Genomic DNA, 16,694 nt, shown 5'->3' with positions numbered 1-16,694 from the left:
GAGCTAAAACAACAACAACAACAAAAAACCCAACCTACATGCATAATATCCCTAACTACAGCTTCAAAACTTCCATGGCAGAAAACGCACTGTTAGCTGAGAAGTGGGCAGATGGCTACTTATCTCTTCGGATTCTGTGATCCTGTCAGAAGAATTTCCTGCTTTGAAGAGTTTCCTTGGGAAACAAAGCCTCCCAGGTGAGGTGAGAGTAAGTGGAAGGAAACAAAACAAGCCCCTCAACTCGGCTGCAGTCTGGTCCCTGAAGGGGCTTGGAGAACCCCTACCATCTATTTCATTGTTAACCTGGATCCCGGACCCACCAGGGCTCAGGGGTCCACCTCAGTGTTGGAAGCTCCCACGCAAACCATTGGGCTTTATTCTTGTCGCTGAACAGGGAGGCCCTGGAGCACAGACCGGATCCCTGCGGGGTGCCCGACACAATCCCAACTCGCCCAGGCGCCCGGCTGCTCGCGTTGTAAGAACGAGGCTCAGGCAGAACCCGAGCAGACGAGTGCGCTTTGGGGAGCCAGGCTTGGACGCCCTGCCGTCGCAGTTTCCGTCTCGAGTGGGCGCGCGCGGGGCGGGGGAGCCGCCGCGGAGCTGCCGGAGCCGGAGCGCGTCCCCGCCGCCGCCAGACACGCCGCGCTGCCCAATCGGCGGAGGCGCCGGGGCGCAGCCCGGGGCGCGGGGACATAAAAGTGCGGCTCCAGCTCCGCGCGCGCGCGGATCGAGGGCCGGAGGTCCGGGCGAGCGGGCGCCCCCCGAGCGCGGAGAGCCTCAGGGGTCCCTCCCCGGTGCGCCCCGCGCGCGCCTCCCCGCGCCCCGCCTGCCAGCAGCCCCGGCGGGGACATCCGGACGGCGCGGTCCCGGGCGCGGAGGCTCCAGCAAGATGGTCCCGCACTGGGCGCTGCTCCTGCTCCTGCTCCTCCCCTTGGCGGGAGCCACGGAGCGCCCCGGAGGCCCGGAGGACGGGGCGGGCCTGGCGGCGACCCTGGCCGCGCCCAACACCTCGCACTTCTTCTGGAACAACTACACCTTCTCCGACTGGCAAAACTTTGTGGGCGGGCGGCGCTACGGGGCCGAGTCCCAGAACCCCACGGTGAAAGCGCTGCTCATCGTGGCTTACTCCTTCATCATCGTCTTCTCGCTCTTCGGCAACGTCCTGGTCTGTCATGTCATCTTCAAGAACCAGCGGATGCACTCGGCCACCAGCCTCTTCATCGTCAACCTGGCCGTCGCCGACCTAATGATCACGCTCCTGAACACCCCCTTCACTTTGGTAAGGCCGCCGGGCCGCCCGCCGAGTCCTCTCCTCTCCGTCCTCTGGCCCACCCTCCACCCCCACTGTTTCCCTCCTCATTTCTCTCTCTCCCTCCTTCCCTCCTCCACCTTCCCTCCCTCTGCCGCCTGTCTTCCTGTCTTCATCTCTTAGTCTCTTTTCTCTCTAATTTCTCACCTCTCCTGTTTTCCCACCTCTTCGTCTTTTCCTCAGTCCCTGTCTTTCTGTCTGTGTCTCTCTTGAAGCTTTCTGTCTCTCTTTGACCGTCTCTCTGAGTCTTCATCATTTCTCCTCTTTGTGACTCTTTCTGTGCCCCTGTTTGCAACCCCCCCCACCCCCCTTTACCTTTCTCTCCGACTCTTCTGGTTGGGTTGTGTTCTCCCCCCACCCCCCACACCTTCTAACCCAGAGCTACTGCAGCTGGTGGTGGTCTTGGGATAATGATTTTAGTGTCTTGCAGTCAGTTTTGAATGAATGAGCATCTTCTATTTAATTTTAATGTCACTGAGCATGAGCTTGTTTGATAATTGAGCAGTAAATCAAAGTCCCTTGAAATTTAAGCAAAGATTGTTCCGTTACCCTCCCACCCCTACTACTACCCACCACCACCACCATCCCTACCCCTCACTCCCCCCCCTCCACCCCCCCAAAGTGAAGCCGATTAAATACACCCCTCTTGGGATGCTGCGTTGTGCCACAGGGGAAATGTCAAACAATTGCTAATTGTTAATGGAACCTCAAGTGCACCTTTACCTAGACCACTATTTAAACTGCATTTCCCTCCTGTGCTTTGACAGTGAGGCAGCGCAGGAAGTCTGTGTTGGGAAGAGATTGGGCCCAGGGCTGGGGCAGGCTGGGGCATCTGCACAGGGAGGCAGGTGAGCCTCCTCCCCAAGCCTTGGCTGCTCAGTGTTAGTGGCGTCATTTCTGTCCCTCTGTGACTTGGGAGTCTGGTGCTCACGGATGATTTAAGACTAGGAGGGCTTTGACTGAGCGATCATAATGACAGCTACATCTTACGTTTTTGTAGCACCAGTTAACATTTTCTCCTAACTTGTAGAATAACAAATTGTAGAATCTGAGCTGTTACCAAAGCAGTGTCTGTTCATCTCTCTCTGTATCTCGTTGTTTCTCTTTGTCACATTAAAACTACATTCTTTGTCCTCACTTATGAGAACATTACTCACATTTTACAGATGAGGAAACGAAGGCACTGAGATATTCAATCCCCTGTCCAAGGTCACTTCGCTAGTAAATGGCAGAGCCACGATGAGAATTCCTTCCCCGATTAAAGCCCAGAGGTCTGTCCACTAAGCCACCCACCCAGGAGTGGGGAAAAGGGGGCACTCTTGGGCCATGTTAGGCTACACTACTCCAAACCGTGGGCTTTTCCTGTTCTCCTTCCAGCTTATGGAAGGCACTAACCAAGGACAAGGGGGCTAACAAATACCCCTGCCCCCTCCCACCATACTCCCCTCCGCTGCCTTGAAGCACAAGAGAGTGCATCTCTGTCTCCCCTTGACTCCCCCCTTGGTTTCTGACCTGACAATCTGCAATGTTGGGCTTAGGCTGGGCCACCCAGGATGGGAACTGGAGGGTCCCAGGGCACGGCTTTGTGCTGCTGCCCAGAGTAGAATGCACGGCGAGATCTGCAACAGACATGAGGTGGGTGGGGAGGGAGGCCACAGAACCCAGGCCAGGCTGCAGCTAAGAACTGGCAACCCCTGCCCTGGAGGATGTCCTGTGAGAGAGGAGATCGCAAGGTCACGAGAACCCAGCACCACTTCCAGGTTGATTTAAAGCAGCGTGGCCTTCAACCTGACCCATGTACCTGTCCCAGTCCAAACTCCTGTCACAGCGTCCAAGGTGCTGGCAGCCAGGGAGAGTGAAAAGGTAAAGGGAGGGTCTTCTAAGTCTTCAGCCAGGCTCCTCCACTGGGTAAGATGTCCTGTCTGCAGGCTGGTTGCTGACAATAGCCTTCTTCTGCGGTCTCTCTTTCTATCCTCTTTGCATCCGATATCAGCATCAAGTGTAGCTCTGGTCATTGGGAGAACCATCACTTACGTTCCCATGGTAGAGATACAGGGTATGGTGGAGCCCTGAGGAGGGAGCCATTCAGTCTGACCTGCCAGAGTCCCATGAGAAGGTCCAAGGATATCTTACAAAGAACATGACATTTCCAAGGGGCCAGAATGTGTTGGAATGTCCCAGGTCAGGATGAATGCTCAGTGCGGACAGAGGGACCTGGAGGAACAAAGACAAGAGGCATCAAAGTTCATGTTGTGTTGAGGGACCATTGTGTGGCTCAGTGTAGCTGGAGCAGCGGAGGCAGGAAGCCCAGGGAAGGAGCCAGTGGGGCAGGAGAGAAGCAGGGCCAGAAGGGAAGGCTGGGCCCAGGCTGTTAATGGGCCTGGATACTCATAAGGCATCTGGCACTGTCCTCAGGGCCATGATGATTCTAAGCAGGAAGGTAACAATATGGTTTAAGAAAAATACTATCAGCAGCATGAAGGTTGAGGTACCAGGGGACAAGACCGGAGGACAAGGAAAGCTGTCAGGAGGCCGTAATTGTGCAGGTGAGAGATGATGGGGGACGCCACTAGAGCCATAGTCTTCGGACTGAAGAGGAGGAAATGGATTGAAAACTATTTAGAGGTAGCACTGGTTGGCTTTAGCAATGCATTGAATATGGCAGGTGAGAAGTAGGCATAGCTAAAGATTTCTAGCTTTGTAATGTTATTGGACTTTTTAAGGCCTCATGTCGCTTCTCCCTGCCCATTCCAAAGATAGTCAAGTTCATGATCTGCTGGCCCAGCTTTGTGATCTGGCCAGACTTGTTCCTCATGACTCTTCCACACTCTCCAGCCAATACCATTCCATTCCTTATTCCCCAAACAGGTCCTGAGATTTCTAACCCAGTGCCAGATTCTTTGTTCTTATCTCCACGTGTGCAAATTCTACCTGTTCCTTTTAATATATATATATATATATATATATATATATATATATATATATATATATATATATATATATATATTTCAGAGAAGAAGGGAGAGGGAGAGAGATAGAAACATCAATGATAAGAGAATTATTGATTGGCTGCCTCCTGTACGCCCCACACTGGGGATCAAGCCCCACAACCCGAGCATGTGCCCTGACCGGGAATCGAACCCTCAGTTCATAGGTTAATGCTGAGCCCTACCTATTATTTAAAGTTTATCTCAAATGTCTCATCTATATATATAAAAGCCTAAGCGACCGTTACAACCAGATGACTGGATGACCGGCCAGTAGCTATGATGCACACTGACCACCAGGGGGCAGACGCTCAACGCAGGAGCTGCCCCTTGGTGGTCAGTGCGCTCCTACAGCCAACCTCCCATGGCCCCTCCCCCCGCTGGCCAGCCCCGATAGGCCCTGATCGCTGGCCAGGCTGAGGGACCCCACCCATGCACGAATTCGTGCACTGGACCTCTAGTGTCATAATAATGACAGTTAGCAGTGTTAAGTACTTGCTATGGACTAAGCGCTGTTGTACCCACTTTATATGTAGTATCTCTTGTTTGGCTTTCATAGCAACCATGTGAAAAGGGTTAGCCCCATTTTATCGATGATGAAAGTGAGACTCATAAGACCTAAGTGCATTGCCCAAGGTGACAGCTGTAAGTGGCAAATACCCTGCTGTAAACCACTATACACTATTCTTTCTGTTGGGCTGACCTGCTCTATTTCCCCCACTCCTACCCTACCTGGTGGCCCCAGTGCCCTCTGCTTGAGCCTTCTGCAGGGTGTTAAAAACTCTGTTTTTCATCTGAGGTTCCTGAGTCCCTCTTTGCCCAGACTGGAAACTCCTTTATCAGAATCAATGCTTGACCTCTCTCGGGCATGGGACAGTACTCACAGAGGCTGCTCCAGCACTAACTGGATGGTGTGGGATGGGGCCTAGGCCAGCTCCTAAAGACTCCATTGCCCTGGAAGCTTCTCTTCTTCCCTTTCCCCCCACATCCCTCCCTGCCCCTGCCCACACCTCTTCAGGTCCCTGGCTCTCCTTCCCAAATGATGGATTGCAAGGCCTGCTTAGCCAACATTGGAGAGCACAGCCCACACACTATGTTGTGACTTCTCAGTTGTGTCTTCCTTATTATTCTGAACTCATATGGGCCAGGAATTAATTTTATTATTATTGTGAAAATAGCTATTATTCATTTCTAATAATGTATTTCTAGCAATGTGCTAGACATTGTGTCACACCCTTTGTAAATTTTTAAAACACTTAATCCTTACATAAGTCTGCAAAGTAGAGATTTTTAAGCCTTTATTTTTTTTTTTTACAAATGAGCAAACTGAGGTTCAGAGATTCCATACCTTGCTCAAGGTCACACAACCAGAAACTAGCAGAGGCGGGAAGGCTGCGTCACAAGGGGACAAGACTGGAGGACAAGGAAAGCTGGGATGAGGCTGTACTGATCCAGGTGCGAGATAATAGCAGATTTCAGCAGAGCCATGACCTTGGAACTGAAGCCCAAAGGTCATGTCCTTCCTATACTCTGCTGACACCTAACAGGGCCTGGCCCCAGCAGCATGATCAGAGGCTGTTTAACTGAATGATGGACAGTGAGTCACACTAGAGAGAATCATGTGTGACCCACAGTTCTGCTGTGAAGCGTGGAAGGCGGAGGAGCAGGAAGAGGCCTTCCAAGGGATGCTCCTTAGAGATCACAGGGCCAGGGTGGGGGGTGTCAGGGTCAAGGCCTATCTGTCTCCTGACCTCTGCGGGCTTGTCTCCAGGTCCGCTTCGTGAACAGCACATGGGTGTTCGGGAAAGGCATGTGCCACGTCAGCCGCTTCGCCCAGTACTGCTCTCTGCACGTCTCTGTCCTGACGCTGACAGCCATTGCCGTGAACCGCCACCAGGTGAGGGCACCTGCCCCCAGCACCCTGTCCTTCCCTCTCTGCCTTTGTTTTCCAGAGGGGATGTGAGACCCTTAAACAGTACTTGAGCCCGTTTTTCAATGAATGCATTTGTCTTACTGAGTAATATGAACGCTTAGATTAGGTAGATTAATCCCTTTGTACTAGGTGCTGCGGAAAGTTCTTCCCCATCTGTTGTTCCAGTGAAGACTCATTGCTAGTGTTTTGTGTCTCAGAAATTAATGAATTTGCTTTATAGGTAGAAAAGCAAACCTGGGAAAGCACAGATGGGAAGAGAGTGACAAATAATTATAAGTCGGAGATGAGGCTCCTGGCTGGGAGATGGACATTCGCTTGCCCAAGCTGTTGACAAGGAAAATAAACTAGGGTGTCCAGGTGGCCAGAGCAGGCATTGGGGTGGGACAGGAAGGTCCTGTTCGCTGCCCTGCTTCAGCAGACACACATGGGTGGATGTGGTGAAGGGGACTGAAGAGGATCTGGGTGTCCATCCTGGAGGAGGATGGTTCCATGACAGGCATCTTACACTAACTCAGGGAACCCATGTTGTATACTTGGGTCTTTGCTGAATCAAGGAATGTGCTCAGAAAGTGCTTACATAACTTTTCCAAGATCACATGCCTGGCGAAAAATGAAGCTAGGATTAGACTGAAGTCTTTCTGGCTCCAAGCCCATTCTCTGATCATCATCCACCTTGCTCTAGAAGACTCAAGGCCACCTGCAAGGCCAATGTCATAGGGCAGTGGTCGGCAAACTCAGTCAACGAAATGGCAAACCGCGGCTCGCGAGCCGCATGTGGCTTGCGAGCCGCAGTTTGCCAACCACTGTCATAGGGCCACCAGGACAAAGAGAGGTAGAATTTATGCTGAAAATAGCTCCAAGAGGTGCCATAGGACTAAGAGACGGGAGCCTTCAAGATGCAGATGCAAAGATTCAGCTTAATATGATGAAGAAGTGGCTAATGGAAGTGTTCGAAGATTCACACAGCTGCCTGGGGAGGTATGAGTTTCATGTACCAGCCGTATTTAAGCGAAGTCTGATAGGGATGTTCAGAGGAGATTCATGCGTCTGATAGGGAATTGGACTTGGCAGACTTTGAGATCTCTTTATCCGTGCGATGCCATCATTTTGACATTTATGTTGCAGATGCTTTGGTGCAAAACGTGGAAAGGTTGCACACAAATGTTTCCTGCCTTTTCTTTACCTTCTCCCCTAATTCAACAAGAAGGACTCTGGCTTACCTTTGCCTGGGCTATGCTTATCCCTTTTAACACAGCTAACTGAGAGTTGCCCCTTGGGTATAGTTGGGTCTGAGGAACAGGGTGGGAGTCTTGCCCACATTGACCACATTGCTGTGACATATGCCCAGACAGGGGGCCCTGTCCCAAAGCCAGCGGAGTCTTTGAGCAGTGTCTGGGGCATCTGGCCTAGGCTTTCAGTCCCTTCAGCAACCCGAACAACGGAGTGTGAGGGGCAAAGGTGGCCAAGTCCAGAGTGGAGATGTGCTGGGCCGCTTCTAAAGGCTAGTCACTGTCTCCTATAAAACCTTGAAAACGTTGGGAGAAAAATTTGGGAGGACCCAGCCAGAATGTCCAGCGTGTCTTGGGATGGGTTCCTGAGGTGGTGGCAGCTCTTTATGACTTATCCCCTTGATCCTGGACTCACTTACCCCAAACTGCCTTTTTCAAGACATAATGATTCTAATCTTAAAATGAGGATGCTGCTAAATACCTAAGAGTTTATTTAAACATTTTAGGAGAACCAGTTGGCATACAGTAGCAATTTCAAGATGCTTTTTAGCCTGAAGCCTATAATACTGGCTTTATTATAGGCCTGAGAAAGACATTTAGTAATGACTTCTATAAACAGTGCTATGAACCCCCAAATCAATGTCAGTACAGCTTCGCATGATAGGTGGTGGGAGTCTCCTCTCCACAACTGTCACCCTCAGAGCCCTTTGTAGCCCAAGGGGCTTGGAATCATGGGGCGATGAGGTCAGAACCTGAGGTGGAGGCTGGCCTGGCTTGCTGTGGGCCTGTGGGTGTCCTGAATGCAGACCCTTCTCTCACCCTCCCCATCTTCTCACTGCACCCTGGTCCTGCCACAGAAGACTTTCATTACTGCCTGGAGACTCTGAGTCCAGGTGACACCCTCTTCCTACCCCTGGAGGTGGGGTGTGGGTTGGTGTAGCTCAGGGGCTCAGTAATGAATCAGTGGGTGCTTTACTTTATAAATAGGACCTGTGAGCTTTATTGTGACGAGTGAGCCATGTCATCTGGATTTCTCATTTGTTTCTAAACTTCTTCAGCCAGTGATGCAGTTTGCTTGTTTTCCAGGTCATTATGCATCCATTGAAACCCCGGATCTCCATCACAAAAGGTATCATCTACATCGCAGTCATCTGGACCATGGCTACCTTCTTTTCACTCCCACATGCTATCTGCCAGAAATTATTTACCTTCAAGTACAGGTGAGATTAACCAGTAAGGAGCAGCCTGGGGACTCAGAGGACTTTGACATAGGGGAGTTACCAGTACCAGTACCGGCCACCCAGAGGGAGCCAGAGCCATTCTCTCTGCCTCTCTATCATCTGGTTGCTTCCAGACCTGTGCCTATCCTCTGCATTTTTAAAAAATCTATCTATCTATCCATCTATCTATCTATTTATTTATTTTTGCTATTTCTCATCTTTCCTTCAGCTTCCTCCTTATTCTCTGTCCAGTTTACAAGGCCAATATTGATTGCCTTCTGTCCCTGGGAGCATGTACTCTCAGAGACTGAGCTTTAAGTCACCCAGGCCTTGTTTAAACGGTGTTGTTTAAATTCTCTTGCACAACCTACAAACCCATTCAGGTTTCTTTGCCATATGCTCTCACGGAATGAGAATTCCTTTCAAAGCACTCAATAGCTATTTACTGAATGAGTGAATGAATAAATGGGCTTGGAGTGATTTTTGTCAGTTCATAATTGTTTAACATGAGGTTCCTGAGAAACAGACCCCGTGAGGCAGGGCAGCAAATGGGAGAGCTTGAGGAAGGGTGGGATTTGAGGGGAAGCTGTAGCCTGCTCCACAGGGACTTCTGGTAACAGAGTTTGCCAACCTTGAGGCAACTGGAGCTGGACTTTCTTATTCTAGACCTCCCTTGGAAAAACAGAAACTCCTAGCCACATCTGGATCTTAATGGAGCTGTAGGAAGTGTCTTCAGCAGTCCTGGGTAGTCCTAGACACCTAGGAAGGTCACAGGTGCCAGCTGTTTCTTAGGGGACAGGCAGGAGCTGGGGGGGTCTGGCACTCTAGACAGGTAAAGGGGATCTAAGAGGATCCAGGGGGCCCTGACCGGTTTGGCTCAGTGGATAGAGCGTCGGCCTGCGGACTGAAGGGTCCCAGGTTCGATTCCGGTCAAGGGCATGTACCTTGGTTGCGGGCACATCCCCAATAGGGGGTGTGCAGGAGGCAGCTGATCGATGATTCTCTCTCATAGATGTTTCTAACTCTCTATCCCTTTCCCTTCCTCTCTGTAAAAAAAAAAAAAAAAAAAAAAAAAAAAAAAAAGAGGATCCAGGGGGTGCAGTGCTGGCATGTCCTAGAATAGCCATGTGCTGTCACACTCCGGTGACATAAGCAGAGTCAAGAGAGCAAACTCTGAAGGCTGATTTCAACCAACTTAAAAGGCTCCCTCCCGAATGCTAGGATATTAGAGTGAGTCACATGCCCAGATCCCCAACACTCAGACTCCCCATCTGCCTTCACACATGGAGGGCTGTTTTTTGTTTTGTTTTTTACTTCTTCTAACAAAAGCAAAGAGAGTTCTCTCTTTCACTAGTGATGACCACCGGCATATATAACAAGAGCAACAAGCCACAAAGTGTGATGAGAAAATAAGCCATTTTGAGTTGCTGCCTAGATATTTTACAGTCTGACAACCCTACTCACACTGAGTCTGGATGTTTAGATATGGACCTGAGCTTAGGATCCCACCACAAGTTCCTGCCTTGCTTTTCCCAGGGCACCTTTTTATTTATTTTTATATTTTATTTTTAAAAATTTATTGTTGAAAGTATTACAGATGTCCCCCTTTTCCCCCCATCGACCTCCTCCACCCCTCACCCCCCAGGCCTTTACCCCACTAATGTCTGCATTCATGGATTATGCATATCTCTATATATAAAAGCCTAATATTCAAATTGTCCCCTTGGGAGTTTGACCAGGAGACTGGGAGTTCTATCACTCACTATGATGTGCACTGACCACCAGGGGGTGGCACAGAACAAAGGAAGGCCCCGACTGGCAGCGGGAAGGCTCTGATCCACCCTGATTGCCGGCCAGGCCCAGGGACCCTACCCATGCAAGAATTTTGTGCACCAGGCCTCTAGTATGCATATAAGTTCTTTGGTTAACCTCTTCCTGCACCCTCTTCCCTTCCCCTCTCCCATCTGTCAACCAACAAAAAGTTCTCTGTATTTATGAGTCTTTTTCTGTTCTGCTTGTTCATTTTGTTTGTAGATTCAATTGTTGATAGATATATAGTTACTGCCATTTTATTGTTCATATTTTTAATCTTATTCTTTGAGAAGACCCTTCAACATTTCATTTAATACTGGTTTGGTGGTGATGAACTTATTTAGCTTTTTCTTGTCTGGAAAGCTCTATATGCCCATCAAATCTAAATGATAGCTTTGCAGGATAGAGTAATCTTGGTTGTAGATACTTGCTTTTCATCAGTTTGAATATTTCTTGCCATTCCTTTCGGGCCTGCAAAGTTTCTTTTGAGAAATCAACTGACAGTCTTATGGGAGCTCCCTTATGGGTAACTAACTGCTTTTCTCTTGCTGCTTTTAAGATTTTCTCTCTGTCTTTAACCTTTTGCATTTTAATTATGATGTGTCTTGATGTGGGCCTCTTTGGGTTCATCTTGTTTGGGACTCTCTGTGCTTCCTGGACTTATATGTCTGTTTCCTTCACCAAGTTAGGGAAGTTTTCTGTCACTATTTTTTCAAATAGGTTTTCAATTTCTTGCTCTGTCTCTTCTCCTTTCAGCACCCCATCTGAGGGGATCCTTACACTATCATAATTTTTTATTTTTTCACTCTTTTTTTCTTTTTGCTGTTCTGATTGGGTGTTTTTTTGCTTCCTCATATTCCAAATTGATGTTTTGATTCTTGGTTTCCCTTACTCTATTGTCAATTCCCTTTATGTTATTCTTTATTTCAGTTAGTGCATTCTGATTAGTTCTTTATTTATGCTGCTAAGGTTCTCACTAAGTTCGTTGAGCATTCTTATAACCAGTGTTTTGAACTCTGCATCTAGCGAATGCTTATCTCCATTTTGTTTAGTTCTTTTTCTAATGGAGTTTTGTTCCACTCTTTCATTTGGGACATGTTTCTTTGTCTCCTCGTTTTGGTCGTCTCTCTGTGTTTCTTTCTATGCATTAGGTTGAGCTTCTGTGTCTGCTAGGCTTGGTAGTATGGCCTAATGTAGTAGGTGTCCTATAGAGTCCAGTGGCACAACCTCTCTGCTCACCCCAGCTGGGCACTTGAAGTGCCCCCCCACCCACCCATGGGCTGTAACCCTTCTGTTGTAATTGAGTCTTGATTGCTGTTGGCATGTCAATGGGAGGGAATTACTCAGGCTGATTAGCTGCAAGGACTGGGTGTGACCACTGACCTCCAACCACCTTGGAGGATCATCTGTGCAGGGGCACACCACATAGAGCAAGACTTACTTCAGCAGGGCTCTGCTATTCACTGAGTCTACCCCTTGAGTATGTCACTTGTGAAAGTGGTTGGGTGATGGTGCTTTGACGTGGTCTGAAGCTGTTACTGGGTGTGCTGGATTTGGGCCTCCTGGGAGGTGCAGGCCAAGGTCAGCCACTGCCTGTGTTTTGCCCGAGGCCACTAGGCATAAGCTACAAAACAATCTGCAGATGGTTGCTTCTTGTGATGGATTGGAGGTGCCCAGGCAAGGCCAAGCTGCTGCCATTTAGTGAGAGGTATGGGACTCGCTGAGGCCAGATGCTGCTTGTTTGACAGATTTTGGGAAAATCTGAAGCCTGAACCAAGACAGGCCATTCCATGATAAAGCCCTGGAAACAGCTTGGGTGGGCCCAAAAGTTGGGTGGAGTGAGTCTGAATAAGTTCATGCACAGGCTTTTTAAGAGGAACTGTGTGGGATTCCAGTAGCCTCAGTCTCCCTCCTCAATGCACATTGGTGTTTATAGCCAGAGGTTATGGGTACTTCTCTTCCTGGCACTAGAACCCTGAGCTGAGGGACCTGGTGTGGGCCTGGGACCCCTTGCTTCTCAGGGAGGACCTCCACAGCCCAGATACCCCTCCTGATTTTTATCTGACACACATGGGTGTGGGACCAGCCCTTCCACACCTCTGCCCCTCCTTCCAGACTTGATGTGGCTTCTTTAATTTTGTAGTTGTAGGAGTTCTATTTAGTTTGCTTTCAGGCAGTTCTGAATGATGGTTGTTCTGTAGTTTAGTTGTACTTTTGATGTGGTTTTGGGAGGAGGCAAGTACCGTGTTTAACTACGCCACCATCTTGACCAGAAATTCGGGGCACCTTTTCACATGACCCCTCAGAGTTGAGCCTGCAAAAAATTAGTGACCACTGCCTCAGCCACCTTATAATAAGTAATAGATGCTTGCTACTCTGCTCTCTGTCTCCTGCTCACTGATGACTTGGGATGGAGGACTGCTCTTCCTCCAGCTCATTGCACCTCTGTTCTGAGATTTGTAAGCAATAAATCTTGTGACTTGACTTCCTTTGTGTGACTATATTGCAATAGTGCCTTCAAAATGGCCCTATGGTTTTCACTTCCCCAAAGTGGGAGCTTGGATACCTAGAGAGCTGTCTGCTGCCCCCATGTGAGTGGCTTATGCCTCCTTATTCAGTAGGTCATCATCTTTAACACAGTAGCTCTGGATTTTTCAATACACATGGATATCCCTAAAAAGTTTGAAGAAGACTGAGTATATTACATAGAAAATAAGTATGTGACTCTGGGATTTCCACTCATAGTATCAAGACCCATCATGGCTTTGGCCCATTCCTTAGTTCCCTTCTGGAATGGCAATAGGTAGTACAATGGAGAATTCCTGAATACACTGTGCTCCCAGGATGAGTTAGGTCTAAGATGAGGAACACCAATGTTGCATTCATTCATTGAATAGATATTTATTGGGTCTCTATTATGAGCTAGGAAAAATGCAAAGTTAAGAGGACACAGAGAGATCCATGTATATTCCTTATCTTTATAGAACTCCTAGCCTAGTGGGAAAGTCAGAAATGTAATCAGATAATTAGGCTAGAGCATTAAAAGTGCTATAACAGATGGATGTACCAGCAGGCTAGTGCTTCTCGGGCCGAGGCCTTTCCAGACTAATTGCACACTTTCCTTCTCTCTGTCTCTCTGTGTCTCTCTCTCCCCTTGCCCCCAGTGAGGACATTGTTCGCTCCCTATGCCTGCCAGACTTTCCTGAGCCAGCTGACCTCTTCTGGAAGTACCTGGACTTGGCCACCTTCATCCTGCTTTATATCCTACCCCTCCTCATCATCTCTGTAGCCTATGCCCGTGTGGCCAAGAAGCTGTGGTTGGGCAACACAATCGGCGACGTGACCACGGAGCAGTACCTGGCCCTGCGGCGCAAGAAGAAGAAGACCATCAAGATGCTGATGCTGGTGGTGGTCCTCTTTGCCCTCTGCTGGTTCCCCCTCAACTGCTACGTCCTCCTCCTGTCCAGCAAGGTCATCCATACCAACAATGCCCTCTACTTCGCCTTCCATTGGTTTGCCATGAGCAGCACCTGCTACAACCCCTTCATCTACTGCTGGCTTAACGAGAACTTCAGGGTGGAGCTGAAGGCATTACTAAGCATGTGCCAGAGGCCACCCAAGCCTCAGGAGGAGAGGCCACCCTCTCCAGTCCCTTCCTTCAGGATGGCTTGGACAGAGAAAGGCAAGGGGCGGAGGGCTACACTAGCCAACAACCTCCTGCCCTCCCCCCAACTCCAGTCTGGGAAGACAGACCTATTGTCTGTGGAGCCCATGGTGATGAGTTAGAGGAGGGTGGGAAGAGGCAGAGGGGAGGGCTCTGTCTAAGCTGAGATTGGGAGAGGGCCTGAGGACAGAGCCTGGAAAAGAGCCTGTCCTCTCATACATGACCTTCACCATGCCGGAAACAAGTTCCTGCAGAAGCTGTAGGTCTCTTGAGTTCCTAGGAAACTGCTTAGCTTCCTGGCCACATTTGATGTGAAGACTAAAAGGCACCTACCAACTAGACATATGTTTGTGAATTTCTGTCTAAGAAATGCTGTGAGGAATATCACCCTGGTTCCTGAGCCAGAGAACAAGACAACTTCAGCCCAGATGGAGGCTGAGTCAGTCAACTGCCTCCGACTGTCAGGCAGCTGCCTTACCGCCCTCCCTGCCACTAAGCATCCTTAAGGACACCTGAGTCATAGTTGGGTGTGGCTGACCCAGATGCACAGAGCTGTGCTCGAAGAAGCTCATTGCACAGTGCAAGGTTAGCGAAGCAGAGTTGGCATGGACGTTTTCAAGCCTCGCTTTCTGAAGTCATGGGACCAGGATGGAGCACAATTCCGTGGTGGCCTGGCCTGATATTTGATAAGAAAGGACCAATTTGGTTTCTTAAAACAACAAAAATTATTATTAAAACTTTGGAAAATTCAGGAAAGCACAAAGAAGAAAATCACCCCTTCTCCCAAGTTGTGATAAGCTGTTAGCTGTGGATTTATTGGCAACTTTTTCTTTTGTGCCTGTGTGCGATTCATTTCATTATGAACTGCACTTTTCCATGCAGAGATAAGAAGGAAATGGGTGCAGCAGAGAACTCTTGAACCTCTCTCCCAGGAATAGTGTCCACCACTAACAGAAGAGTTGGAAGACGAGGTGGGAGAGGAACTCAAGGAGAAGACTGTCACAGAGCAGACAGACTGCCTTCCTCTGTAGTCAGTGGTGAGGGGCGCCTGGCTGAAGTAACTCTTCAGATGGTGGCCATTGTGATGAGCTGGGAACAAAGCTCCTCCAAGAGCCATAATTCCTTCTCTCCTGGAATCACACAGAACGGGAGGTGGAAAGCCTCGCCCTGCTTTCACAGGAGATAAGGAAGCAGACTTTCCAACCTGCTGGAAATCATTGTTAGACACCTCACCCCCCAACCTATCTAGAGAGGCCATTTCTCTGTGTTGCCTAAATAATAAAGCTTCTTTACTTTCTTCATTGTCAGCATCACCCTGGCAGTTTATGCATCACTTACAGAAACCTGTGCATCCTGATGGTCCTTAAGGACTCAACTTGCCAGAGAAACCTCATTCCAGAGACTGAGTGTTTCATCACCTTCTATCTAAAAGGCGCCTCAGGCAGACAAGAGCTTAATTCACCAGCCCTGACATCTGGGTCCTGGGCTGCCACTCTCACCGGTTTTGGCTTTCTTTCTAGCACCAGAAAGCAAAGCATGGTTAGGGAGCAGAGTGGAAAACTCAGGTTTGGGGAGAAGGGGTTTATCCAAGGTTCACTTAGATCTCGTGGCTGTTAACGGAAACTGAACTTGGTCCTATCACTTGCTTCCCTATAATGAACCATGGGACTTGGTTATACTATTCTATTTATGAGGAAGTTTGAAACTTTTCAGGATGTAAAGTTTTGGAAAATTCATCTTTTTGAACAGTGGGTAAAAAAGTGACTTTCATGGAGCAGAGAGAGCTGTCTGAACCCATAGGGATCCCCAGCTGGGTTTTTCTGGCCAAATGGCTCCCCTGTCTGTGCCTGTTGTATCTGTAGCATTGAGAAGTAGCTTAATGTTGCCATGGAAATTCTATGAACCAGAGAGAGAACGGGCAGCAGGGCCACCGTGTCCCTGAACTTTGCCCCCCCCTCTCTCCCAGAGCATCTAGAAATACGGTCGAGACACAGAGAAGCTCTTTTTTGGAGAAGGACTCACTGTTGGCCCATTAGGTCTGTGTCTCCTGACTGTACCTTGTCTGTCCCCCTCCCTATGTTCCCTACATGCCTCAGAGCAAAAAAGTGGATTGTATTGTGAATGTGAAATTTGTAAAACTTGAGTCTTTCTAATGTGCTGTAATGTGTATGTTAGTGTAAATTGCTCCATTCTCAATAAAATAATTTTGGGTGTGTGGACTGTGCTTCTCGGACTTGTGATTAGGCCACAGTGAGTAACCTTTAAAATGGGGATCCACATGGATTAGGTGAAGAGTATGTGGAGATCACCTGCCACACCCCCGTGTCTAATAGCCGAGGAAATGCAGACCCTGAGGTGGTGAATAGCCGAAAACCTCTGACTTCTAGCCTAGTGCTTCTTCCACTGAGCTGGCTGCCAAGTTCCCTCTCCTGTGATTATGAATCTATGCTGTGTTTGTTTTTAAAATATATTTTATTGATTTTTTTTACAGAGAGGAAGGGAGAGGGATAGAGAGTTTGAAACACCGATGAGAAACATCG

General features: G+C 48.9%; 1 protein-coding gene across 2 annotated transcripts; it reads left to right on the top strand.

The window, feature by feature from the left end:
- Nucleotides 1-889: 889 nt before the first annotated feature.
- On the top strand, nt 890-14,276 carry GPR83 (G protein-coupled receptor 83; the record flags this gene model as incomplete). Of its 2 annotated transcripts, XM_079789504.1 has the most annotated exons (4): nt 890-1,279; nt 6,068-6,193; nt 8,545-8,678; nt 13,655-14,276. In XM_079789504.1, the coding sequence occupies 4 exons, from the start codon at nt 890-892 to the stop codon at nt 14,274-14,276; spliced, it is 1,272 nt and encodes a 423-aa protein (XP_079645630.1). The 2 variants fall into 2 exon arrangements, with proteins under 2 accessions (XP_079645630.1, XP_079645631.1); XM_079789505.1 differs by lacking the exon at nt 6,068-6,193.
- Nucleotides 14,277-16,694: the final 2,418 nt, after the last annotated feature.

Source organism: Cnephaeus nilssonii (assembly GCF_951640355.1).
Source record: "Cnephaeus nilssonii genome assembly, chromosome: 13".
Taxonomy (NCBI): Eukaryota; Metazoa; Chordata; class Mammalia; order Chiroptera; family Vespertilionidae; genus Cnephaeus; species Cnephaeus nilssonii.
The sequence above is the reverse complement of the archived record's forward strand: the minus strand, read 5'-3'. Positions and strand labels throughout refer to the sequence as shown.